A 27,380-nucleotide genomic window follows, 5' to 3' on the forward strand; every position below is an offset into this window, starting at 1 on the left:
ACAGACTTGTAGACAGTATGTGCAAGTCATTTATCTGATAATGCTTCATAGCCGGACTAGATAAAGAATTCTCAAGACTCAACAATTAGAAAACAAACAACCCAATTAAAAATGAGCAGAAGACATGAATGATACTTTACTGAAGAAAGTGTAAGGATGGCAAGAAAACCCCAAACAATAGTCATTGGGAAAATGTAATTTAAAATCATGATGGGATATCACCACATACCTATTAGAATGGGAACAATATATATTTACTGACAATATCAACTGTTGATCCGGATGGGAAGCAACTAGAACTCTCATACATTGGAATGCAAAAATGCAGCCACTCTGGAAAAACTTTTTTTTTTTTTTTTTTTTTGCGGTACGCGGGCCTCTCACTGTTGTGGCCTCTCCCATTGCGGAGCACAGGCTCCGGACGCGCAGGCTCAGCGGCCATGGCTCACGGGCCCAGCCGCTCCGCGGCATGTGGGATCCTCCCGGACCGGGGCACGAACCCGTGTCTCCTGCATCGGCAGGCGGACTCTCAACCACTGCGCCACCAGGGAAGCCCCTGGAAAACCTTTTGACAGTGTCTTATAAACTTAAATATTCTTACCTCATATCATCTAGTATGCCACTCCTGGATCTTTACCCTAGAAAAATGAAAGGTTGTGTTTACACAAAAATCTGGGCATAAATGTTTATAACAGCCTATTCATTATTGCCCCACACTGGAAACAGCCCTAATGTCTTTCAACAGGTAAATAGATAAACTGTAGTATATCACTACAATGGAGTACTACTCACCAGTAACAACTTGGATGAATCTCAGAGGATTTAGACGAAGTGAAAGGAGCCAGATGGCAATGGCTCATATGATTTCTTTTATATGCCATTCTGTTAAAGGGTAAACTATAGGGATAAAAAGCATATACATCTTTGCCAGGATTTATGAATGGATGAAAGGAGTGATTATAAAGTGGTAACCCAAGGGGGTTTTTATTGTGATAGAAGAGTTCTATGTCCTGATTATTGTGATAGATACATGAATCTGTATGTTTTATAATTCATAGAACTATAAGCTGAAAGAGATAAAATCAATTTTATTGTATATTTTACTGTATGATAATTTTTAAAATAAAATTTAAAATGTCACTCTATCTCTCATCAAAAAAGGCATTTTCATTGTCAGAAGACTTTAGATTACTGGGCTTCACATAAATTACACCTGTTTTTTGGCAATCAGGCAATCAGTAAACACTGGTTGGGTCTTTTGCTGACCATTCTTCCATCAGATCAACGCACTTCTTTCAGCGTTTCAGTATGCAGTGGGTTACTGTTGAGTCTTCCTGACCCAGGAGCTAGGCTACCTAAATCTCAGCTTATTATGGACCACAAGCCAGCTTGAGTTTGAGCCCAGGCTTTGCTACACATCATTTATATGACTTCAGGCTTAAACTCACTTAGTTTAATTTAGATAAGTTCCTTATCTTTAAAATGATAAAAATTGTGGGGTTTACATGAGGTAATGCATGGAGGAAACCTCACACACAGTTTCTGGTTCAGAAAGAGTGATCAGTACAATTGCTTCTCCCTCATATTTCTCTTCCTGTATTGTTTACTTCTTCACTCCCTTACTTTTCTCTCTTTTTACCCTTCCCTATTTTCTTTCTGCTGTCTTCTCATTGGGTTCATGCAAAATTTCTATATTTGTGCATTGGTGAAGTTGGACTTACCATAGTAAAGAAACTATTGCTTTTTAAAAAATTATTTGAATTCTTACAGTTAAAAGAGAAGAGTAAAGTGGAATGGGAAAACCAAACCATTCTGGTGGAATTTTTTCTGAAGGGGCTTTCTGGTTACCCAAGGCTTGAACTACTCTTTTTTTGTGCTAATCTTAATAATGTATGTGGTCATCCTTCTGGGTAATGGCACCCTTATTATAATCAGCATCTGAGACTCCCACCTTCATACCCCTATGTACTTCTTCCTGGGAACCTCTCCTTCTTGGACATCTGCCACACCACCACCTCCATTCCCTCCACACTGTTGAGCTTTCTCTTGGAAAGAAAGACGACCTCCTTCTCTGGCTGTGCAGTGCAGATGTTCCTTGGCTTGGCCATGGGGACAACAGAGTGTGTGCTCCTGGGCCTGATGGCCTTTGACTGGTATGTGGCTATCTGCAACCCCTGGATCATAGGAGTTGTCAACTCTGCAGTACAAACTGTGTTTGTGGTACAGTTGCCTTTCTGCAGGAATAATGTCATCCATCATTTCTCCTGTGAAATTCTGGCTGTCATGAAATGGGCCTGTGCTGACATCTCAGGCAATGAGTTCATCATGTTTGTGGCTGCGATATTGTTCACATTGGTGCCCCTGCTCTTGATTGTCATCTCTTACTCATTAATCATTTCCAGCATCCTGAAAATCCACACTTCTGAGGGGAGAAGCAAAGCCTTCTCTACCTGCTCAGCTCATCTGATAATATTCTCTGGAACTATTCTCTTCATGTACATGAAGCCCAAGTCTAAAGAGACACTTAATTCAGATGTCTTGGATGCTATTGACAAACTTATATCCATGTTCTATGGGGTGATGACTCCCATGATGAATCCTTTAATCAGTCTCAGAAACAAGGATGTGAAGGAAGCAGTAACACATCTATCTAACAGAAGGTTCTTTAGCAAGTGAATGGAAAAATATTGGATTGTGAACATGTTGGACATTGTTGAAACTTGAGAATTATTTTGGCATTTTTGTTAATTTAACTTCTTTTTGCACTTTTGTATTTTATTTTTAAAAATTTTAGTAATGACAGCATTTCAAAATTATTTCATGCTTATTGTAGAGAATTTGTAAGATACAGGACAGTAGGATGTGGAAAAGAGAGAGAGCACCTATTACCCTAATACTTTATGAAAGATATTCTATATTCATTGCAGTATTGGAATTGGGTTTTATATGCCTCTTTATGTTCCTTTTTTTTTTTTTCGGTATGCGGGCCTCTCACTGTTGTGGCCTCTCCTGTTGCGGAGCACAGGCTCCGGACGCGCAGGCTCAGCGGCCATGGCTCACGGGCCCAGCCGCTCCGCGGCATGTGGGATCTTCCCGGACCGGGGCACAAATCCGTGTCCCCTGTATCGGCAGACGGACTCTCAACCACTGCGCCACCAGGGAAGACCAGAAGATTACTCTTTTAAAAATATTAATTAAAAGGGTCCACTCGGTTTACAGTTATTACAAAATATTGGTTATATTCCCCATGTTGTATAATACGTACTTCTGGACTATCTTATACCCAGTAATTTGTACCTCCCACTTCCCTACCCATATATTTTTCCCCCCCGCCACTGGTAACTAGTAGTTTGTTCTCTATATCTGGGAGTCTGCTTCTTTTTTGTTATGTTCACTAGTTTGTTGTATTTTTTATGTTTCACATATAAGTGATATCATACAGTATTTGTCTTTCTGTCTGACTTATTTCACTTAGCATATTGCTCTCCAAGTCCATGTTGCTGCAAATGGTACAATTTCGACCTAAATCTAAGACTGGATATTATTAAAATCCTAGAGAAAAACATAGAACACTTTTTGACATAAATTGCAGCAATGTTCTTTTGGGTGTGTCTCCTAAAGTAAAGGAAATATAAGCAAAAATAAACAAATGGGACCTAATTAAACTTAAAAGCTTTTGCACAGCAAAGGAAACCATCAGCAAAATGAAAAGACAACCTACTGAATGGGAGAAAATATTTGTAAATGATATGACCTATAAGGGATTAATATCCAACATATATAAACAGCTCATACAACTCAACATCAAAAAACCAAACAGTCCTATTAAAAAATGGTCAGAAGAACTGAATAGACATTTTTCTGAAGAGGAAATGCAGATGACCACTAGGCACATTAAAAGATGCTCAGCATCGCCTCATTTTCAGGTAAATGCAAATCAAAACTACCGTGAGATATCACCTCACAGCTGTCAGGATGGCTGTCATCAAAAACATAAATAACAAATGTTGGCGAGGATGTGGAGAAAGGGGAGCACTTTTACACTTTGGTGGGAATATAAATTTATAAATTGGTGCAGCCACTGTGGAAAACAGTGTGGAGATTTCTCAAAAAACTAAAAATAGAAATACCATATGACCCAGCAGTTCCACTACTGGGTATAAATTTTAAAAAACCCCAAAAATACTAATTCAAAAAGATATATGAACCCCAATGTTCATAACGGCATTATTTACAATTGCTAAGATATGGAAGCAACCTAAGTGTCCATCAACAGATGAATGCGTAAAGAAGATGTGACACATTTATTCAGTGGAATACTACTCAGCCATAAAAAAGAAGATTACTCTTATTGGCTCTGCCTCCTGAGATGAGGAGTACATAATGGGAAATCAATTATGAGCTTGTGAACCTTGGCCTTTTGCTGATCATTAACATTAAATATTAAAATATAATGGAGTAATATCTATAGTAAAATATGAACAATTATAAATACTTTCCTATTTACCATCATTGCTAGGGATTCAACAGTTCTCTTAAAGTAAAATTTCCTGGTGCTCATACATTTACACGTAGATTTTCTTTTGTTTTATCTGTTTGTATATATCATTGCTTAAAGACATTCCTTTGTAAGACATCTTTGATATTCTTCTTGCTAATGGCCTTTTAAAACCATGATAGACTTATCTTTTATTTTAAAAGCCAAATAACTTGGAATGTTTAAAAATGAGATGTCATTTGTGATTCCATAAATTTTGAGGTTGCTTGAAAATGTCAAGATGTGTTTGCCATGTCTCTGAAAAGACTGATATTAAGAGCCACGCTTTCCACTTGCCATTAGATTGGGGAAATTATTTCCTGGGAGCTGTATGAAGCTGGGACAAGATGTACTTATTTAATATGATCTTGAGTTATCACAGCCATGAAATATCTTGAGTTCTGAAGGATAACAAGTTTCTCAAGTTTCTATGAATGAACTATAAACTACCTTTTTAAGGTTACCTTGAGGCTCTGGAGAAACCATGCCCTGCATATAGAATGAATGCTAAGGAAAATCAACTATGGCTACAAGTAAACTAATATTTTGTTGTTGTTGAATTACCCAATGACTCATTAAGAGCATTACTCTGGACATATGTAGACTTGTGTCTATAGCCTAACTGATACACATGGAAAATACTATAATGATATTTTCTGCAATTTACTTTGAAATTTGTAATTTGCTTTACACTTATTAGGCATCAGATAGTGACCAGTTGTTTTTTTACTTTTTATTTTCTTCTCTTCCATTTCAATAAAATAATTAGAAATATGTTTTAGTAGGATTCCTAGGAGTTCATTTATACTTGGTACTAAGAAAATGGACTCTCTATTTTCTATAACATTTTGGAGCTAGAAGTATTTTATGTTTCTGCATCCTGCTTGTTTGTGTTACAAGGAGAATGTTAATTTTTAAGAAATTCAAAACCTAGTTTTAAATAGTCCATAGACATTTTCAGGCAACAATACATTTTTCAAATATAATTCTCTCATTTTACCTTATTTTTCTCACCTCCTGAATACTTCATTTTTATAGTAAATATCGATGAGCTGTGCAACAGCTATATCCAGGGTTAAAAATTTATTCCTAATCCAAAATGCCTGTTGTAAGCAGAATAGGATAGCACAAGGGGTCACACACTAATATACTCTAAATTACTAGACATTTGCACAGCAGTAAGCTGGAAGCAATTTTCCTTTCACAATCGATCATGTATCAGCTCCCCAAAAGATACTCAATTCAACTCAAATATATTTTCTAGTGCCGAATTAGCACTATTCTAGGTACACATGATACATTGATGAACATAACAAACATTCTTGCCTTCATAGGGCTTACACTCTAGTCAGGGAAACAGATAAAAAATGTAAAAAAACAGTTAATATTGAACATCTGAGTAGAGTAGCTAATGGTCCCACTAAGAAAACTAGAAAAGGTGTATAGTACATATATATTTTTTAAATTAAAGTTTACCTCTGAAGAAGTCAGTATATGAGGAGCTAAGATTCTAGGAGAAGGATGTCTCATTTAACTGAACCAAGCATTCTGTGTTTCTTTCTTTTCCTTGGGGCATTTGCTACTTCTTCTTCATTGCCTATTGGCCGGCTGGAAGCTGGGCAGAGAAATGCTGCTAAGAGGCAGAAAAATAAGAACAGATTTTGGTAATTTCATGGGTCTGGGAAGGCAAAACTTGGATTTTAGACCTACCAAGACATCCCATTCTGAACTGAAGGGAGGCCAAGGTCCTGAATTGAAGGAATTTACAGATAAGTGATCCCAAAGGTATCACTGGTTTTCCACATGAAGCATTTGCTAATTCTTAGGCTTCTCAGAGTAAGAGGGCTGGAAATTGAGCAAAAAGGGATTAAACATATTAAGTGAGATTTTGGCAGTCCCGCAGTGTTTATGAGATAAAAATTGAAGTCTGTGACCCGTGAAGGAGAAATCTCCCTTATGCAAACTCCAGTCTCAGTTTGGACCGTAGAGGTATAAATCTAAAATAGGAGATGAAACAGATTTTGGCTAAGTCTTACAAACTCTGAAATCCAGCTCTTATCTTAATGCCTCTTTGATATAAGGCAGTCTCTCCCACCCTAGGTTTCTATCATAGGATAAAGGGAATTCTCTTTGTATAAATAAAACATATTTTTCATATATAATACTTGACATTTAATAAAAATTACCAGTCATCTTAAGATACAGGATCAAGAGACAAAAACAGACAATTGAAAGTCTCTCAGAGTGATCCAAATACAGGAGTTATCAGACACAGATTTTATTTTATTTTTTTACAGTGCTGTGTCAGCTTCTGCTGTACAGCAAAGTGAATCAGCCATACATATACATATATCCCCTCTTTTTTGGATTTCCTTCCCATGTAGGTCACCACAGAGCACTAAGTAGAGTTCCTTGTGCTATAGAGTATGTTTTCATTAGTTATCTGTTTTATACATAGTAGTGTATGTATGTCAATCCCAGTCTCCCAATTCATCCCAACCCCCTACCTGCTTTCCACCTTGGTATCCATATGTTTGTTCTCTACATCTGTATCTCTATTTCTGCTTTGCAAATAAGATCATCTATACCATTTTTCTAGATTCCACATTTATGTGTTAATATACAATATTTCTTTTTATCTTTCAGAGTTACTTCACTCTGTGACAGTCTCTAGGTCCATCCACATCTCTGCAAATGACCCAGTTTCGTTCCTTTTTTATGGCTGAGTAATATTCCATTGTATATATGTACCACTTCTTCTGTATCCATTGCTCTGTTGATGGACATTTAGGTTGTTTCCATGTCCTGGCTATTGTAAATAGTGTTGCAATGAACATTGAGGTGAATGTGTCTTTTTGAATTATAGTTTTCTCTGAGTATATGCTGAGTGGTAGGATTGACGGGTCACATGGTAGTTCTATTTTTAGTTTTTTTAAGGAAACTCCTTCGTAATATACAATATTTCTTTTTATCTTTCAGAGTTACTTCACTCTGTGACAGTCTCTAGGTCCATCCACATCTCTGCAAGTGACCCAGTTTCGTTCCTTTTATATGGCTGAGTAATATTCCATTGTATATATGTACCACTTCTTCTGTATCCATTGCTCTGTTGATGGACATTTAGGTTGTTTCCATGTCCTGGATATTGTAAATAGTGTTGCAATGAACATTGAGTGAATGTGTCTTTTTGAATTATAGTTTTCTCTGAGTATATGCTGAGTAGTAGGATTGACGGGTCACATGGTAGTTCTATTTTTAGTTTTTTTAAGGAAACTCCTTCGTGGCTCTATCAATTTACATTCCCACCAACAGTGTAAGAGGGTTCCCTTTTTTCTACACCCTCTCCAGCATTTATTGTTTGTAGATTTTTTGATGATGGGCATTCTGACCAGTGTGAGGTGATACTTCATTGTAGTTTTGATTTGCATTTCTCTAATAATTAGTGATACTGAGCATCTTTTCATGTGTCTGTTGGCCATCTGTAGACAGATTTTAAAATAACTGATGTTAACATGTCCCTCAACATAAATAACAAGATGAAGAGTTCAGTGGAAAATTTGATGTTATATTAAAAAATCAAGTAGAAATTATGGAGCTGAAAAATACAAACTGAATGAAGAACTAAAAGATGGATTTAACCACAGCTTAGACAAAGTTGAAGACAGGCCTAGCAAACTGGAAGATAGATCAGCAGAAAATATCCAGACTGATGTATAGAGAAGAGAAAGGAAGGAAAATACAGAAAGGACTGTAAGAGCTATATGGGACATGTTGGAAAAGTCTAGTATGTATAACTGAACACTAAAAGGGAGAGGAGAAAGAGAAAATGGGGTAGAAAAGAACATGGCTAATGTTGAATGAGTTTCTCAAACTTATGAAAGACATCAAGCCACAAACTCAAGGAGAACTATAATGTCAAGAAGGGTAAGTAAAAAGAAAATAACATTTAAGAATCTCTCTGCAAAATTTCAGAAACCAATAATAAAAATAAATATCAAATGCAGTCAAAGGAAATAACAGAAATATTTCCTCAAAGACGTAGCAACAAGTTAAAGGCCAAATCTAACTCTGTGATTATTTAAAATCTGAATAAGTATGTTTTATCTTCTATTACTCAGATAACTGAGATATCTGGAGAGATTTCTGAAAATAAATGGGTCACATTACAAGCTCAGAGGCTATTTTGAATGGCATCTCTAAAGTTTTATGAATTGAAATGTTTGCTGTATAATTCAAGGGCAATCTACAGAGGAATGGAATAGGCAAATAGTCTCCTCCAGTTCTGCTTGCACAAATGCTGCTCAAGAGTAAGGCCAAATGACTTGGCCAAATGACTTGAAATAATTTAAAAACCTTTTTACCTACTTTTTTCTGTCCTGAATTAGTTAATTGAACTTTGAGGACCACACCCTGGAGAAATGGAAATGTTCTTAACTTCTTTAAGTTTCAGAATCACAACATTAAATTGTTAAGGGAGTTGGAAGATCCCTAAGAGCAACAGGAGACTTTAGAAGTCTTAGTTCTAGGGATTATTTTAGGAAGATTTTTGGATAAGAGTAAGAGGTGTGATTTTGGCAGAACAAATCTTCATATCATGATTTTTCTTAAGAAATTATTAAACAGTTTTTCATTAATCAGAGCTATGTATGTTGAGACTTTATGAGTCAGGCAACATTTGGGTTGATATTTTGCAAATCAAGAAAATCCATGCTCTTTTTCATTGCAATCTTCTGAATAAAAATATCTCTGCACAACCCACTTTAAAACAGTTTTCATAGAGTATTATCAAAATTACAAAATTCAGGGTCTGTGCCAGGAACCAGGAGCTGAGACCAAATGTCTTTACTAAGTCACAGCATCTCAAGGGACCAGCAGTAAGGAATGGGAGCAACAAGAAACAGTTGCCAACACTCAATGCATGAATTACTTGGTTTATTGGACACAGCACTCAACACAGCTTAAAGCAGCTCTCATAAGATTAGTTCAGGATGGCAGAGTAGCAAGGACATGCTCTCACTTCCTCTTGCAAGAGCATCGGAATCACAGCTAACTGCTGAACAATCATCTACAGGAAGACACTGAACTCACCAAAAAAGATACCCCACATCCAAAGACAAAGGAGAAGCTGCATTGAGACGGTAGGAGGGGTGCAATAACAATAAAATCAAATCCCATAACTGCTGGGTGGGCGACTCACAAACTGGAGAACAATTGTACCACAAAAGACCACCCCCTGGAGGGAAGGTTCTGAGCCCCATGTCAGGCTCCCTAACCTGAGGGTCTGGCAACGGGAGGAGGAATTCCCAGAGAATCAGACTTTGAAGGCTAGTGAGATTTGATTGCAGGACTTTGACAGGGCTGAGGGAAACAGAGGCTCCACTCTGTCCTTATTACTAATTACTATTATCCCCAGTTTACAGTTGAAGAAACTGAGGCTCAGATAACTTAAAAGTGAAACTTCTTAAAGATGCATGTAAACACTGAGTGATAGTCTGGGGGCTGAGATGCCCATTTTGGGGCTTCAAACCTAGTGAAACAGGTCCTGCATATCCGGTTCTTCCATTCATTTGTTTGACTAATATTTACTGAACGCATATTAAGGGTTAGGCATGGTCCTAGGTGTGAAAAAAAATCACTGCCCCTGTGAATCTGACAATCTAGAGAGCCAGACAAATGAGAGACATCATAAGTAAAATTTTGAAGTATGTTAGGCCAGAAAGAAAGATAGACAAGATGAAAAGGCACAGGGCTATGTACCAGATGAAGGAACAAAATAAACCCCAGAAAAACAATTAAATGAAGTGGAGATAGGCAACCTTCCAGAAAAAGAATTTAGAATAATGACAGTGAAGATAATCCAGGACCTCGGAAAAAACATAGAGGCAAAGATCAAGAAAATGCAAGAAATGTTTAACAAAGACCTAGAATAATTAAAGAACAAACTAACAGAGATGAACAATACAATAAAGGAAATGAAAAATACACTAGAAGGAACCAATAGCAGAATAACTGAGGCAGAAGAACGGATAAGTGACCGGGAAGACAAAATGGTGGAATTCACTGCTGCAGAAAAGAACAAAGAAAAAAGAATGAAAAGAAATGAAGACAGCCTAAGAGACCTCTGGGACAACATTAAACGCAACAACATGCACATTATAGGGGTCCCAGAAGGATAAGAGAGAGAGAAAGGACCCAAGAAAATATTTTAAGAGATTATAGTAAAAAAATTCCCTAACATGGGAAGGGAAATAGCCACCCAAGTACAAGAAGCGCAGAGAGTCCCAGGCAGGATAAACCCAAGGAAAAACATGCCCAGACACATAGTGATCAAATTGACAAAAATTAAAGACAAAGAAAAATGATTAAAAGCAACAAGGGAAAAATGCCAGATAACATACACGGGAACTCTCATAAGGTTAACAGCTGATTTCTCAGCAGAAACTCTACAAGCCAGAAAGGAGTGGCATGATATATATAACTGATGAAAGGGAAGAACCTACAACCAAGGTTACTCTACCCAGCAAGGATCTCATTCAGATTTGACGGAGAAATCAAAAGCTTTACAGACAAGCAAAAACTAAGAGAATTCAGCACCACCAAACCTGAACTATAGCAAATGCTAAAGGAACTCCTCTAAGTGGGAAACAGAAGAAAAGGACCTACAAAAACAAACCCAAAACAATTAAGAAAATGGTAATAGGAACACACATATTGATAATTACCTTAAACATGAATGGATTAAATGCTCCAACCAAAAGACACAGCCTGGCTGAATGGATACAAAATCCAGACCATATATATTCTATCTACAAGAGACCCACTTCAGATCTAGGGACCCATCCAGACTGAAAGTGAGGGGATAGAAAAAGATATTCCGTGGAAATGGAAATTAAAAGAAAGCTGGAGTAGCAATACTCATATCAGATAAAATAGACTTTAAAATAAAGAATGTTACAAGAGACAAGGAAGGACACTACATAATGGTCAAGGGATCAATCCAAGAAGAAGATATAACAGCTATAAATATATATGTACCCAAAATAGGAGCACCTCAATAAATAAGATAAATGCTAACAGCTATAAAAGAGGAAATCGACAGTAACAAAATAACAGTGGGGGACTTTAACACCTCACATACACCAATGGACAGATCATCCAGACAGAAAATTAATAAGGAAACACAAGCTTTAAATGACAGAGTAGACCAGATAGATTAAATCGATATTTATAGGTCATTCCAAACAACAGATTACACTTTCTTCTCAAGTGCACACAGAACATTCTCTGGGAGAGATCACATCTTGGGTCACAAATCAAGAGTCACTAAATTTAAGAAAATTGAAATTACATCAAGCATCTTTTCTGAGCACAACGCTATGAGATTAGAATCAATTACAGGGAAAAAAATGTAAAGAACACAAACACATGGAGGCTAAACAATACGTTACTAAATAACCAAGACATCACTGAAGAAATCAAAGAGGAAATCAAAAAATACCTACAACAAACATCTCAAACAATCTAACCTTACACCTAAAGGAGCTAGAGAAAGAAGAACAAACAAAACCCAAAGTTAGTAGAAGGAAAGAAATCAGAAAGATCAGAGCAGAAATGAATGAAATAGAAACAAGAAAACAATAACAAAGATCAATAAAACTAAAAGCTGGTTCTTTGAGAAGATAAACAAAATTGATAAAACTTTAGCCAGAATCATCAAGAAAAATGGGGAGAAGACTCTAATCAATAAAATTAGAAATGAAAAAGGAGAAGGTACAATGGACACCACAGAAATACAAAGCATCACAAGAGACTACTACATGCAGCTCTATGGCAATAAAGTGGAAAACCTGCAAGAAATGGACACATTCTTAGAAAGGTATAAACTTCCAAGACTGAACCAGGAAGAAACAGAAAATCTGAACAGACAAATCACAAGTAATGAAATTGAAACTGTGATTAAAAATCTTCCAACAAACGAAGTCCAGGACAGATGGCTTCACAGGTGAATTCTGTCAAACATTTAGAGAACAGCTAACACCCATCCTTCTCAAACTCTTCCAAAAAATTGCAGAGGAAGAAACACTCCCAAACTCATTCTATGAGGCCACCATCACCCTGATACCAAAACCAGACAAAGATACTACAAAAGAAGAAAATTACAGACCAATATCACTGATGAATATAGGTGCAAAAATCCTCAACAAAATACTAGCAAACAGAATCCAACAACACATTAAAAGGATCATACACCATCATCACTTGGGATTTATTCCAGGGATGCATGGATTCTTCAATATATGCAAATCAATCAGTGTGATACACCATATTAACAAATTGAAGGATAAAAACCATATGATCATCTCAATAGATGCAGAAAAAGCTTCTGAGAAGTTTCAAAACCCATTTTTGAAAAAACTCACCAGAAAGAGGGCATAGAGGGAACCTATCTCAATGTAATAAAGGCCATATACAAGAAACCCACAGCAAGCATCATTCTCAATGGTGAAAACTGAAATCATTTCCTGTAAGATCAGGAACAAATAAGAATGTCCACTCTTGTCACTATTATTTAACATTGTTTTGGAAGTCCTAGCCATGGCAATCAGAGAAGAAAAATAAATAAGGGAATACAAATTGGAAAAGAAACACTGTCACTGTCATCTGTTTGCAGATGACCTGACACTATACATAGATAATCCTAAAGATGCCACCGGAAAACTGCTAGAGCTAATCAATGAATTTGGTAAAGTTGCAGGTTACAAAATGAATGCACAGAAATCTCTTGCATTCCTATACACTAACAACAAAAGATCAGAAAGAGAAATTAAGGAAACAATGCCATTCACCATTGCAACAAAGAATAAAATACCTAGGAATAAATCTACCTAAGAAGGTAAAAGACCTGTACTCAGAAAACTATAAGACACTCATGATAGTAATCAAAGAAGCCACAAACAGATGGAGAGATATACCATGTTGTTGGGTTGGAAGAATCAATGTTGTGAAAATGGCTCTACTACCCAAAGCAATCTACAGATTCAGTGCAATCCCTATCAAGTTACCAATGGCATTTTTTACACAACTAGTACAGAAAAATCTTAAAATTTCTATGGAGACACACAAATTCCGGACCCTGAATGCCAAAGCAATCTTGAGGGAAAAAAGTGGAGCTGGAGGAGTCAGACTCCGTGACTTCAGACTATACTAGAAAGCCTCAGTAATCAAGACAATATGCTACTGCCACAACAACAGATATATAGATGAATGGAACAGGATAGAAAGCCCAGAGATAAACCCACACACAAATGGTCAACTGATCTATGACAAAGGAGGCAAGGATGTACAATGGAGAAAAAGACAGTCTTTTCAATGAGTGGTGCTGGGAAAACTGGACAACTACATGTAAAAAAATGAAATTAGAACACTTCCTAACACCATACACAAAAATAAACTCAAAATGTATTCAAGACCTAAATGTAAGACCGGACACTATAAAACTCTTAGAGGAAAACATAGGGAGAAAACTCTTTGACATAAATTGCAGAAAGATCTTTTTTGGCCCACCTCCTAGAGTAATGGAAATAAAAACAAAAATTTAAAAAATGGGACCTAGTGAAACTTAAAAACTTTTTCACAGCAAAGGAAACTATAAACAAGACAAAAAGACCACCCTCAGAATGGGAGAAAATATTTGCAAATGAATCAGTGGACAAATGGTTAGTCTCCAAAATATATAAACACCTCATGCAGCTCAATATTGAAAAAACAAACAACCCAATCCAATAATGGGCAGAAGACCTAAATAGACATTTCTCTAAAGAAGACATACAGATGGCCAAGAAGCACATGAAAAGCTGCTCAACACCACTAATTATTATAGAAATGCAAATCAAAAGTATAATGAAGTATCACCTCACACTGGTTAGAATGGGCATCATCAGAAAATCTACAATCAACAAATGATGGAGAGGGTGTGGAGAAAAAGGAACCCTCTTGCACTGTTGGTGGGAATGTAAATTGATACAGCCACTATGGAGAACAGTATGGAGGTTCCTTAAAAAACTAAAAATAGAATCACCATATGACCCAGCAATCCCACTACTGGGCATATACCCAGAGAAAACCACAATTCAGAAAGTCACATGCACCCCAATGTTCACTGCAGCACAATTTACAATAGCCTGGTCATGGAAGCAATCTAAGTGGCCATCGATAGATGAATGGATAAAGAAGATGTGGTACATATATACAATGGAATATTATTCAACCATAAGAAGGAACGAAATTGGGTCATTTGCAGAGGCGTGGATGGACCTATAGACTGTCATACAGAGTGAAGTAAGTAAGAAAGAGAAAAACAAATATCATATATTAATGCATATATGTGGAATCTAGAAAAATGTTACAAATGACCCCGTTTGCAAGGTAGAAATAGAGACACAGATGTAGAGAACAAACGTATGGACACCAAGGGGGGAAAGCAGGGGCGGGTGGTGGTGATGGGATGAATTGAGAGATTGTGATTGACATATACACATCAATATGTATAAAATAGATAATCAATAAAAACCTGCTGTATAAAAAATAAATAGGGCTTCCCTGGTGGCACAGTAGATGAGAGTCCGCCTGCCGATGCAGGGCACATGGGTTCGTGCCCCGGACCGGGAAGATCCCGCATGCCGCGGAGTGGCTGGGCCCGTGAGCCATGGCCGCTGAGGCTGTGCGTCCGGAGCCTGTGCTCCACAACAGGAGAGGCCACAACAGTGAGAGGCCCGCGTACCTGTGCGTCCGGAGCCTGTGCTCCACAACAGGAGAGGCCACAACAGTGAGAAGCCCGCGTACCGCAAATAAATAAATAAATAAATAAATAAATAAATAAACAAAATTCAAAAGAAATTACAAAATTCAGAATGTTTTACTCTTTTGAGCACTGTACCTGATTCACAAGAAGGACGGTGCTGAAGATCAACTTTAACTCTAAATATTTTTGCACACATTAACCAAAAGGGAAGATGCTCATGACATTTGCTTAATTAAATGGGAGCAGACATTATTCATCTCTTTTCTGTAATCTCAGATTTACAAAATTTATTAGTGGGTCTCAGCTAGGCCAGGAAATCAGAATAAAGATGTTTACTTTAAAAAGAAGTGCTGGTTGGTAGGAAAAATATTGAGATGAAGAAATGAGTCTTGAATGTTGGATAAAACTTTTGACTATATGTTCCAGATTTTCTGATTTACCTTAGACAAGTCATTAAACTCCTTCAAACATCTGACAACTTTTTCTTTTGCATTTAAGAAAATTTTTATTGAAGTATAGTTGATTTACAATATTGTGTCAGTTTCTGGTATATGGCAAAGTGATTCAGTTATACATATATACATATACATATTCTTTTCCATTATGGTTTATTATAGGATATTGAATATATTTCCCTGAAGTATCTGTCAACTTTAAAATGAGAGGGTTGGGTTAGAAGTTCTGAGTCTATTCTGGCTCTGACATTTAGAAAGAAAGAGAGGAGTTTGTTGGAAAATATTTAATTATCTTCGCATTGGAATCAGAAATCATTTTAGAGAAAGAAAATATCTACATAAAATAACTGGGCATAGGTGAGACTCTGACAAAGATCTAATATAAGGATGAGGGAACGAGTGGGCCTCAATCTTCATGAGAAAAGGATAAGACTTCATTGTTTTATTCCTGAAAGAGGGCAAAAGAGTGGTGAAGAGAAAAGAGAAAGGGGAGGGCAAGAGAGGGGCCAGAGCCAGATCAAGAAAACTGGGTGCTGGGTGGGGAAAGCCCAATAGAGAAACCCTCAGTGGAAGTGGAGGTATATGCTGACGAAAATGGACATTAGAATCCAGACATATCTAACTTTCACCTTTCTGGAAATAATCAGTAAAGTGTTTCATTTTCACACTTGGACTGGGGGTTGAAATTTTAATAGATTGTGAAAAAAGATGCTAAGTTTTAAAAATCTGAGTCAATGTGGGCCAGCACAGGAGTAGCATACAGGCACTTATGGTTCTGGAAAGCAGGGAGACCATGAAGTCACAAACCCACTGTGATTCTCTGAATTAGAGAGATCATGGAATTGGGGTTATAGAGGGAGAATTTAAAACAAGTTAATCTAGATCTCTGAGATGTGCACAGGATAGAAATTATCACCGCCTTGTATAAAGAAAGCAAGTTTAAAAGAGGTCAAGTGATTTGTCAAATTTTGCATGCCAGTCAGTAGCCTGGTTTGGATTTAGAGCCCAAATCTCACACTCTGAGGATAGTGCTCTAATTCCCTACAGAGAATGGCTGTTTGGAAAGTATTTCTACCTCTTCTAAGAGCACAAGTTGTCGTTATCTTTTCCACATCTCACTCTACATCAAATATTTAAAGCTAAAAGCTAATCATTTTGTTTCTTAATTGAACTAGTTTCTTTAAGATCACAGAGAAGTTTTCAGGTGTGTATAACAAGTTGAGAAGTCTTCAGGCTTTTATGTTGACAGTGAAAATGAACTTATTTTAACATGTATCAAAAAGTCACCATGTTCAAGGCAGCCATGTGTAATTAAAAATCTTAAACGTGAGTCATTACTTTGCTAGTATTGTTGGGAAGAAGCTCTTGACAAGTTCACCATCCACTGGAGTGTCAACAGGGATGTGCACATCTGGGTATTGTCAGTGTGATATACTTGAATAACTTAAGTATGTACAAGGAATGAAGCTCTACTTAAGACTTATGGCATACAGTTTTAATAATTGGATACAATATTCAAGAAGGACAAGATTGGAGCTGGGAAGGAAAGGTACTTCAGATAGATAAACTGTAGATTAAAGACATAAAAATATAAAGTGGCATGGTAAGTATGAGGAACCACAAACTGGTTGTTGTTTCAGACCAGAGGGTGGGGGTGGAGTGTTGGAAGATGAGGTTAGAGAAGTAGACAATGCTGAGAATGAGAGGTTTGTGTGGTTTGTGATTGAAGACAGTGGTTTTTAAATGTCTCCGTATGTGATCAATTGTGAGATATAGTGTAAATAATTTGATTTGCATTATAAATTACTTAACTTTGAAATGATCATCTTTGTAAGAAAGTATGGGTTCAAGATTATTCCATATTCAAAAATGCCTTCTTGAAGACAGATATCACATAGTGTTAGAGTGAATGGACTCTTGTCGATCTCCTATTTATATTCCTTAGTGTGTGGTATTTCCATCTGTTTTTATCACATAAACCTTTATGTGATAAAACCTTTATGAAGTGCAACCAAATCCTTTCTTGTTGCAACTTTTACAAAAATGTTTCTTTGCCCAGAAACCTCCTCTGGTCCTTAACTTGATTGGGTCCAATTCATTTTTTTTGATTAAACTAAGTCTCCTAATGTCTCATTGAGCAGCACCCATGACATAGGTTAGGATTTTTACTCTGTGTTTGCCTAGTACCTTGGAGCATACTTATATCATGGTATTGTAACTTCTAATTTACTTGACTGTGTCTTATATTTTATTGTGAGTTGCCCAAAAGAAGAACTTGTGTAACTCAGCTCTAGATCATCAGTGACTTATGGTATATTCAATAAATGTTGAATGAATGAAAGATTAATTAATATGGTATTGCCAGGATAATAAACCTTTAAAAGTACCCCTAACAAAAACCCATTGAAAGTTGGTAGAGTATGAATTTTAAACATATACAGTGTGTACTTTTATTCACTACTACAGATGAACAAGAAGGAATAAAATGGTCAAGACAAACTTGACAGTCATTTCAAATTTTGTTTTTCTGGGATTTTCTCACTATCCCAGAGTTGAAATCACCATATTCATGCTGTGCTTGCTGATGCACTCGATCACCTTGTTGGGTAATATTATTCTGATCTCCATTAGTGTCCCGGCTTCTCGCCTACACACACACATGTACTTCTTCCTCAGCAACCTCTCCTTTCGGGACATCTGGTACACTTGATTCTCCCTGACTCCAATGCTAGCAAACTTTGTTTCAGGGAAAAACGCCATCTCATTCTCAGGATGTGCCACTCAGGTGTACTTCTCTCTTGCCATGGGCTCCGCTGAGTGTTCCTGTCCATGATGGCATACGACCGATACGTGGCCATCTGCAACCCCCTGAGATACCCCATCATCATGAACAAGAGGGTTTGTGTGCAGATTGCAGCTGGCTCCTGGGTGGCAGGCTGCTTCACTGCCCTGGTGGAAAAAGTGTCTATGTTGCCGCTGTCTCTGTGTGGTAATAGTGTCATCAGTCATTTCACTTGTGAAATTCTGGCTGTTCTGAAAGTGGTTTGTGTATACATTTCCAAGGTACAGATAATTATGCTGGTGATCAGCGTATTTCTTCTTCCCCTATGCTGATGCTCCTCATTTGTATCTCTTAGGCGTTCATCCTCTCCAGCATCCTAAGAATCAGCTCAGTGGATGCTCAAAGCAGTCTTTTCAACATGTGCAGCCCGCCTGACTGTGATAGTTTTGTTCCATGAGACAGCTCTCTCCATGTACCTGAAGCCCTCTGGTGTAGATTCTCAGGAAGTAGATTAATTTATAGCTTTCCTATATGCTGGATTAGCCCCCATGTTGAATCCTATCATTTATAGTTTATGGAACAAAGAAGTGAAAGTGTCTGTGAAAAGATTGTTGGTTAGGAACCCTCTTTGTGCTCTTTTAATCTCTAGTAGCAAATAATATCTGTAAACGCTAAGGGATGTTTAGTGATCAATATACATCTGAAAATTAATGGGATAGGCACTCATTTTAAATGTGATGTGTGATTTTCTAAGTCTTCTCCTTGACCAGTCACTGAAAGTCTAAGATAATAGTGATGTGTCTTACATAAGCTTATCAGAAATCTTAAACAAATAGTTCTCATGATGACAAATTTTATTTTTTATTTTGGATTATATGGTGTAAATATAACTTTACTTTTATAATTTTAATGTTATTTTGATTTCTTAAAAATTTTTTTTAAATTGAAGTATAGTTGATTTACAGTGTTTCAGGTATACAGTATAGTGATGCAGTTTTATATATGTATATATGTATATATATATTTATACATATGCATATATATTATTTTTCAGATTCTTTTCCATTGTAGGTTATTACAAGATGTTGAATGTAGCTCCCTGTGCTATACAGTAGGTCCTTGTTGTTTATCTATTTTTTATATAGTAGCAGGTATCTATTAATCTCAAATTCCCAATTTCTCCCTCATCCCCCCTTTTCCTTTAGTAACCCTAAGTTTGTTTCCTGTGTCTGTGAGTTTATTTCTCTTTTGTAAATAAGTTCATTTTTATCATTGTTTAGATTCCATATATAAGTGATATCATATGATATTTGTCTTTGTCTGACTTACTTTACTTAGTATAATAATCTCTAGGGCTATCCATGTTACTGCAAATGGCATTATTTCATTCTTTTTTGTAGCTGAGTAATATTCCATTAAATATATATACCACATCTTCTTTATCCATTCATCTGTTGATGGACCCTTAGGTGGCTTCCATGTCTTGGCTTTTGTAAATAGTGCTGCTATGAACATTGGAGCGCATGAACCTTTTTGAATTAGAGTTTTATCTGGATACATGCCCAGGAATGGTATTGCAAGATTATATGTCAACTACATTTTAGTTTGTTAAGGAACCTCCATACTGTTTTCCATATGGCTGTTCCAATTTACATTCCCACCGACAGCGTAGGAGGGTTCACTTTCCTCCACACCCTCTCCAGTATTTATTATTTCTAGACATTTTGATGATGGCCATTCTGATTGGTGTGAGGTGGTACCTCATTGTAAATATAACTTTAAACATTTTTAGTTGAGTAAAATGTTGAGTACTCAAAATTGTATGCATGTAATATACAAATGTAATAACTTTAGTAGATTTTTAGCTAATTTGTTATTGACCTCTGTTTTAGGCTGAATTGTGTCTCTTCAAAACTCTTATGCTGAAGATATAACCCCCCATTCCTCCCTCCCTTCTATGTACCTAGTACCTCAGAATGTGTCTGCATTTGGTGATATAACCTTTATAAAAGTGCCTAAATTAAAATGAGGCCATTAGTGTAGACCCTTATATAAGCTGAGTTGTATCATTATGAGAAGAGAAAATTTGGACACACGTACATACACCAACTGTACTCACACACAGAGGAAAGGACTTAATGTGAAGGTGACTACAAGCTAAGGAGAGGCCTCAGAAGAAATCAAACTTGCCGACATCCTAATTCTGGACTTCTAGCTTCCAGAACTGTGAGCAAATAAATTTCTATTTTGTAAGTCACCCAGTCTGTGATGTTTTGTTATGGCAGCCTTAGAAAACTAGTATAACCACTTTTTCAGCATAGCTAAATTTAATGGAAACAGTTACGTATTCTGTAAATGTGTGGCTTTGTTTTAAATGTGTGGATATGTTTGTGTGTGCAGATATATGTGTATGATGTGAATGTCTACATACAAATGTAAAGATCTGTAGAAATATATCCTGATTAGAAGTGGAGTGGAGGAGTGCCAGTCATGAAAAAAAAATATCAGAGAGTTTAGTGGTATGTTTTTGGTCTTAGGATGCTGAAATTTTTTTTGTACATTCCAAGAAGCTACAGGGTGCTTCAGTGAAACTACTAGTACCCTTTTTAATCCTTCTATTCCCTGACACGTTGTTCCTTAAATCCAAGGGTATAAATGAACTCATTAGCACTTAGAAAGAAAAGACATATCTATATTATAGAATTTACAATACCCAAAACCCACTAAATGGGTGTAAGTGTTGAAATATGTGACATATCTTGTTATATAAACCATAGTATACAAGGAATAAAAAATGTACACTCAGAAAATTTCATAGCATTTGTATTCCCCCTCTGGACCAGATGGATAAATGTACAAAACTTATTTGCTTTTTCTCATGGAATTGTTAACAATACCAGTAAAATTGTTGTGATGGCGTGGACCCAAGTTGAGGGCTGCCCATTGGTGTAGAAGAAAGAGATAGAAGATGTAATGGGATTAATTTTAGGGCATGTAAGGAAATCATATCAAAGGTTTATCTAGTCTGTCCAAAGAGTGACAGCCTCATCAAGACAGGTATTTAGATTGGGGTCAATGGGCTGACCAATCATTAATAATAATCTTTGAAGGCAATGGTCTGTGGCCATTGGAGGAGTAATAGAAGGGTGAGAGAATGGTGGAGAGTATCACAAGTATACATAAGTAATAGCTAATACAGTGATGAGACTTAAGGCAATTATTAATTTCAACTAGTCATATTCACTCATCTGTCTTCATTCACTGTCTCCATAACACCAGGGTGAATCTGATCTATGGATGAAGAGATAGAAATTATCCAAGGCTCAAAAGTTCTATTTCTATATGGAACCCTTCTAGGTAAAATTTGTATTGCTTTTAAAGTTTTCTGTTATCTGGCCTTGGGTTTATTATCTCCAAGTGGATACTTTTCTGCAACAGACTTCACCAAATATCTATAAGCCTGTGATTATGCCTTCACTTTGTGAAGGCCTCTTAAGGCTTTTGATAGGATTATAGGCATTAATATTGTGGTTTTGTTGGCCTGATTTGAGTAAACTTCAGTAGTAAACATACTAGGTAACTGTGGTTTTCTCATTCTTTTATTGCCTATGACTAGTATTTCATAATTGGTTATTTTAATACATTTAAGAATAGGATGGGGTTAGCATTACTTATTTCTTATTAAATGCAATAAAAAGGAGAGATTAGAAGTCAAGGTTAATGGTTTATTCCATATAGGAAATAATCAATTCCTTTTAAAGTCAACACACAGAATGCCTCTGTATTAAAGAAGCAATTGGAACATATTATGATAAATAAAAAGGTTTGTGAACAAAGTGAGAAGCAATGTTCAGATGGGAATGGGTATTAATTAAAAAATCCTGTTCATTATCTTTTCCACTGAACCTCATTAGCACAATAAAATAAAATAAAATATATCACAACCTCATCCTCAATTAAAATCATAAAGCATATTATTCTACCTAATATTCTACGTACTCGTGTTGAAGAAATAAAAATTTGTGGAAAAATATTTTCGTGTCTTATTTACTATGTCAGTACTTGTCAGTTTAGTTATTGCTGCAACAGGAGTGGTAATGTGGTATTTTTTTTTTTTTTAACTTTTCATTTCATTTGGTAGTGTGTATATGTCCATGCCACTCTCTCACTTCGTCCCAGCTTACCCTTCCCCCTCCCTGTGTCCTCAAGTCCATTCTCATCATCTGCGTCTTTATTCCTGTCCTGCCCCTAGGTCCTTCAGAACCCTTTTTTTTAAATTTTTTTATTTTATTTTATTTTTTTTAACATCTTTATTGGAGTATAACTGTTTTACAATAGTGTGTCTTCCCCCTCCCCATGTCCTCAAGTCCATGCTCTAGTAGGTCTGTGTTTTATTCCTGTCCTACCACTAATCTCTTCATGACATTTTTTTTTCTTAGATTCCATATATATGTGTTAGCATACGGTATTTGTTTTTCTCCTTCTGACTTACTTCACTCTGTATGACAGACTCCAGTTCTATCCACCTCATTACAAATAACTCAGTTTCATTTCTTTTTATGGCTGAGTAATATTCCATTGTATATATGTGCCACATCTTCTTTATCCATTCATCTGTTGATGGACAGTTAGGTTGCTTCCATGTCCTTGCTATTGTAAATAGAGCTGCAATGAACATTTTGGTACATGACTCTTTTTGAATTATGGTTTTCTCAGGGTATATGCCCAGTAGTGGGATTGCAGGGTCGTATGGTAGATCTATTTGTAGTTTTTTAAGGAACCTCCATACTGTTCTCCATAGTGGCTGTATATTATGGAAAATCATGGGCAGTAAAACCAGGGAACTCAGGATTGAATTCCTGTTCTTTCACTCCGAGCTGTGTGACCTTGGAAAACTGAACTTGACCTCTGTGTGCTTTGGAAGCTGGATACAGCAATGTCTACATTATGAAGTTGTTGTGACAATCAAATGAGAAAATAATTCAAAACCAACAACCAATTGTTGCTAATTTTTATTATCAAAGGCAACGGAAGAGAGAGATCCTTTCAGGACTGTTGATTAGCATTCATTTAAGAGATGAAGGTGAGGGCTTCCCTGGTGGCGCAGTGGTTGAGAGTCTGCCTGCCGATGCAGGGGACACGGGTTCGTGCCCAGGTCCGGGAGGATCCCACATGCCGCGAAGCGGCTGGGCCCATGAGCCATGGCCGCTGAGCCTGTGCGTCCGGAGCCTGTGCTCCGCAACGGGAGAGGCCACAACAGTGAGAGGCCTGCATACCAAAAAAAAAAAAAAAAAAAAAGAGAGAGATGAAAGTGAGATGGTTTGATGAAGCCTGATTGTCACAAATCTTATAATATTGGACTTTATTCTGTAGAAAAAGGAGGTCGATGAATATTTTCGCATACTCTTGTGGTGTAATCAGGTTAAGCTCTTATGTTAGAAAGACTGGTTTTGTGACAGTGTGGAGGATTGATTAAGCATGGGAGAAATGAGTTAGAGGACCATTGAAACAGTGTACATAGAGGCAATGAAGATGAAGAAGATAGGATGAATATGGGAATAACAGGGTTATAGTATTGGACTTAAGGATCTCTCAGATATGGATAGTCATCAAAGATGATTCTATTGGTCTAAGTAAAGAACTCTGATGGAACCATTGATTGGATGAGAGGAGAAGCTTAAGGATGATACTTCACAAAGATAAGGATGTAAGTTGGTTGACTGGTTGACTATGTGTTGATGGTTAGACTTCCAGGTGAAGACAGATTAGTAAAGTCCAGGAGAGAAATCAAGGTGTATATTGAAAAGTCCTTTGCACAGAGATGGAAATTGAGCCCTAGGTGTGGATGTTGCTGTCTATGGAGAAGTTTAGGACAAATATCTATAAAATGGTTGGCTATGGTTTCCTATAATTGGTCAGAGTTGTGGTATAAGGGAAAGAACAGTACACTTGGGACCTGGAGTAAAGAATTCCAATTTGATTTTTCTATACAAGTTGATCTTAGGCAATTTTTAAAACATCCCAGTCTAGTTTTCTCTTCTAAGAAATAGGGATAATTTATTTAATATACTTATAATAATTATTTTAAAGTTCTCTTTTGCTAATTCCGAAAAACCACCTGTCAGTCAGCTAGGATATTGGGCTTATCACTTCGATACAGTCAGGTTTCTGTGATACAATCAGTTTTTGATCTTTATTCTGGCTAGATTCTAGTTTCAGTTAGTATGAATTTACCTGTGATTTCAACTATATTGAGCAACATCTATTACTGTATTACAGGTCTAGGCCTATCACGCTGGCAATACTTACAGACATAAGCATAAAATACCCCAAGATATCTCTCTCTCTCTCTCTGTCTCTCTTGCTCTCTGTCTCTCTCTCTTTATCTACCTCTGTCTCTCTCGGCTTTACTCCATTGCCACCACACTGGAATATACTGAAAATATACTTTTTGGGCGGGTGGGAAACAGGTGGGGAGGATTTAGATTTCTGTTTCTGACCAAGAAGGAGTAACAGGGACCGTATTTGCCCTTCTACCTGAAGCAATAAAAACAAAACAGAAAAAAATGTGAAAAACCAATTTTAAGATATTGAACATCAAGCAACATGGGACAATGATCCCTGAGAGACGAGAATCAAATGAAGTGAGCTCTATAATTTTCCCACCTTACTACTTGCTTGAGTTCCCAGGTAATAAGATAGGGAGAGGGAACCCATCTGGAAAGGGTTTAGGGGATGGAGTTAGAAGTCAGGGAGAGCAAGGCAGCTAGTTTTCAAGTCAAAATCCAGAGAGGAGGAAGCTACGCAGAAACAGAGCTCCGGACATCTAAAGGGGCAGCACAGCCCTTGCGCCTTCAACTGAAGACTGATCAGTACAGGTGTATGAGGAAACTAACTGGGACCTGGTAAAGAATCATGCAAGAGGGTTGGAGGGAATGATTTTCAGAGCTCACACAAGGCTGGGAATAAAATCAGCAGGTTGTACAACCTAAATAGATACACTTTTTAGTTAATTGTACTTTAATAAAGCTGAATAAAAAAGAAAGTAGATTTTTTTAAAAGGCAAAAATATGACCCTGATAGAATTACTGGACACAGCATTAAAAAGTTATTCTAACTGTATTTCATATAGTCAAGAAGGTAGAAAAACTCAAGCATGTCATTTGAGATGTAGAAGATTACATTTAGAGACATAGCAGATACATTAAAAAGACAAAATCTGGGATCTAGAAATGAATATATCTGATATGAATATACCCAGTATACTTTGGATGGAATTAAAATAATTGGACACTGCAGAAGTAAAGATCAGTAAACTTAGAATCAGAGCAATAGTAACTGCTTAAAATGAACCAAAGAGAAAAATGACTGAAATAAAGTGAACAGACCATTAACTAGGTGAGACTTTAAGTTGTCTGATATACTTGTAATTGGAGTCTAAAAAAGAAAAAGCGTTGGCAAAATAATATTTAAAGAAATAATGGATGGAAGTTTTCTAAATTTGATGAAAACAATAAATATACAGACACAAGAATCTTAATAGCCAAAAGAATGAGAAACAGGAAGAAAACCACACCAAGGTTCATCATAAGTTGCTTAAAATCTGAAAATGAGATGTATTATATTCATTGAGAGAGCTTTGTTCCCCTCTAGGAATGACAAGACTTCTCCTTGAACAGTGCAAGCCAGGCATAAGGAAGCAACAACATCGTTAAAGTACTGAAAGAAAAAAGTGTCACTGTAGAATTCTATACCCAATATACATATTTTTCAAAGTTAAGATTTTTCCCTGCAACCGTCTTAGAATCAGCCCTGGTTTCTTTTTAGTGGAAAGCCACATTTAAACATCAAGATCTGGCGTTAGGTGTACAATTACTATTAACATATCACTCTTCCCAAGCCCTATCACTGGACATATCTGGGGAATAAATGGGCTTTTATATGTATGTGTATACATGTTTATAGACACACATTTATAAACATTTAAATCCATATTAATTTCTATATGTATACCTATATCTATCCATCATCTGTATATCTTTATGTATATTACTCTATATATCTCTATGTATTGAAAGCCGTGAGTTCACACTATCTCTAATTCTTATCTAATACCACAGGGTTTATTCTAGTTTTCCCCCTTTCCATGTGTGTAACTCCTCTGACAGTGAAAACCTGGCTCTCACTATACTTCATATGTTTACTTGTCACTTGTTTTATCCCCTGTATGTAACTGGTCTCCCATTTCTTTTGATTCACATTGCCTTCTATCACTCCACTGTCCCCACACTAACACCCTTTTCTTCTTACAGTGTGATAATGCTTTATTTGATCACAAGTGGAATTTTAATTTTAATATTTGTCCTTATACTCAATAAATTTTAATATATGAAACCACAAACAAAATGTATGTGGTAACATTTCTATGATGTGACTAACAAGGGATTAGTCTCCAAAATTTACAAACAGCTCATGTGGCTTAATATCATCAAAACAAACAACCCAATGAAAAAATGGGCAGAAGACCTAAATAGACATTTCTCTAAAGAAGATATACAGATGACCAAGAGGCACATGAAAAGATGTTCAACATCACTCATTATTAGAGAAATGCAAATCAAAACTGCAATGAGATATCACCTCACACCAGTCAGAATGGTTATCATCAAAAAATCCACAATCAATAAATGCTGGAGAGGGTGTAGAGAGAAGGGAACCCTTCTACATTGTTGCTGGGGTTGTAAATCGGTGCAGCCACTATGGAGGACAGTATGGAGATTCCTTAAGAAACTATAAATAGAGCTA

The 27,380-nt window shown here is 36.6% G+C and overlaps 1 protein-coding gene and 1 pseudogene across 1 annotated transcript; both read left to right on the forward strand.

The window, feature by feature from the left end:
* Positions 1-1,794: 1,794 nt before the first annotated feature.
* On the forward strand, positions 1,795-2,676 carry LOC102983937 (olfactory receptor 13C9-like). The gene is given in 2 exon segments (XM_024126472.2): positions 1,795-1,973; positions 1,976-2,676. Coding segments are annotated over 2 exon segments (786 nt in total). The 5' UTR covers positions 1,795-1,888.
* Positions 2,677-18,278: 15,602 nt separating this feature from the next.
* On the forward strand, positions 18,279-19,234 carry LOC102984226 (olfactory receptor 13F1-like; annotated as a pseudogene).
* The last annotated feature ends 8,146 nt before the right edge of the window (positions 19,235-27,380 follow it).

The sequence above is a fragment of the Physeter macrocephalus genome, chromosome 9 (genome assembly GCF_002837175.3).
Source record: "Physeter macrocephalus isolate SW-GA chromosome 9, ASM283717v5, whole genome shotgun sequence".
NCBI classification, from domain to species: Eukaryota; Metazoa; Chordata; class Mammalia; order Artiodactyla; family Physeteridae; genus Physeter; species Physeter macrocephalus.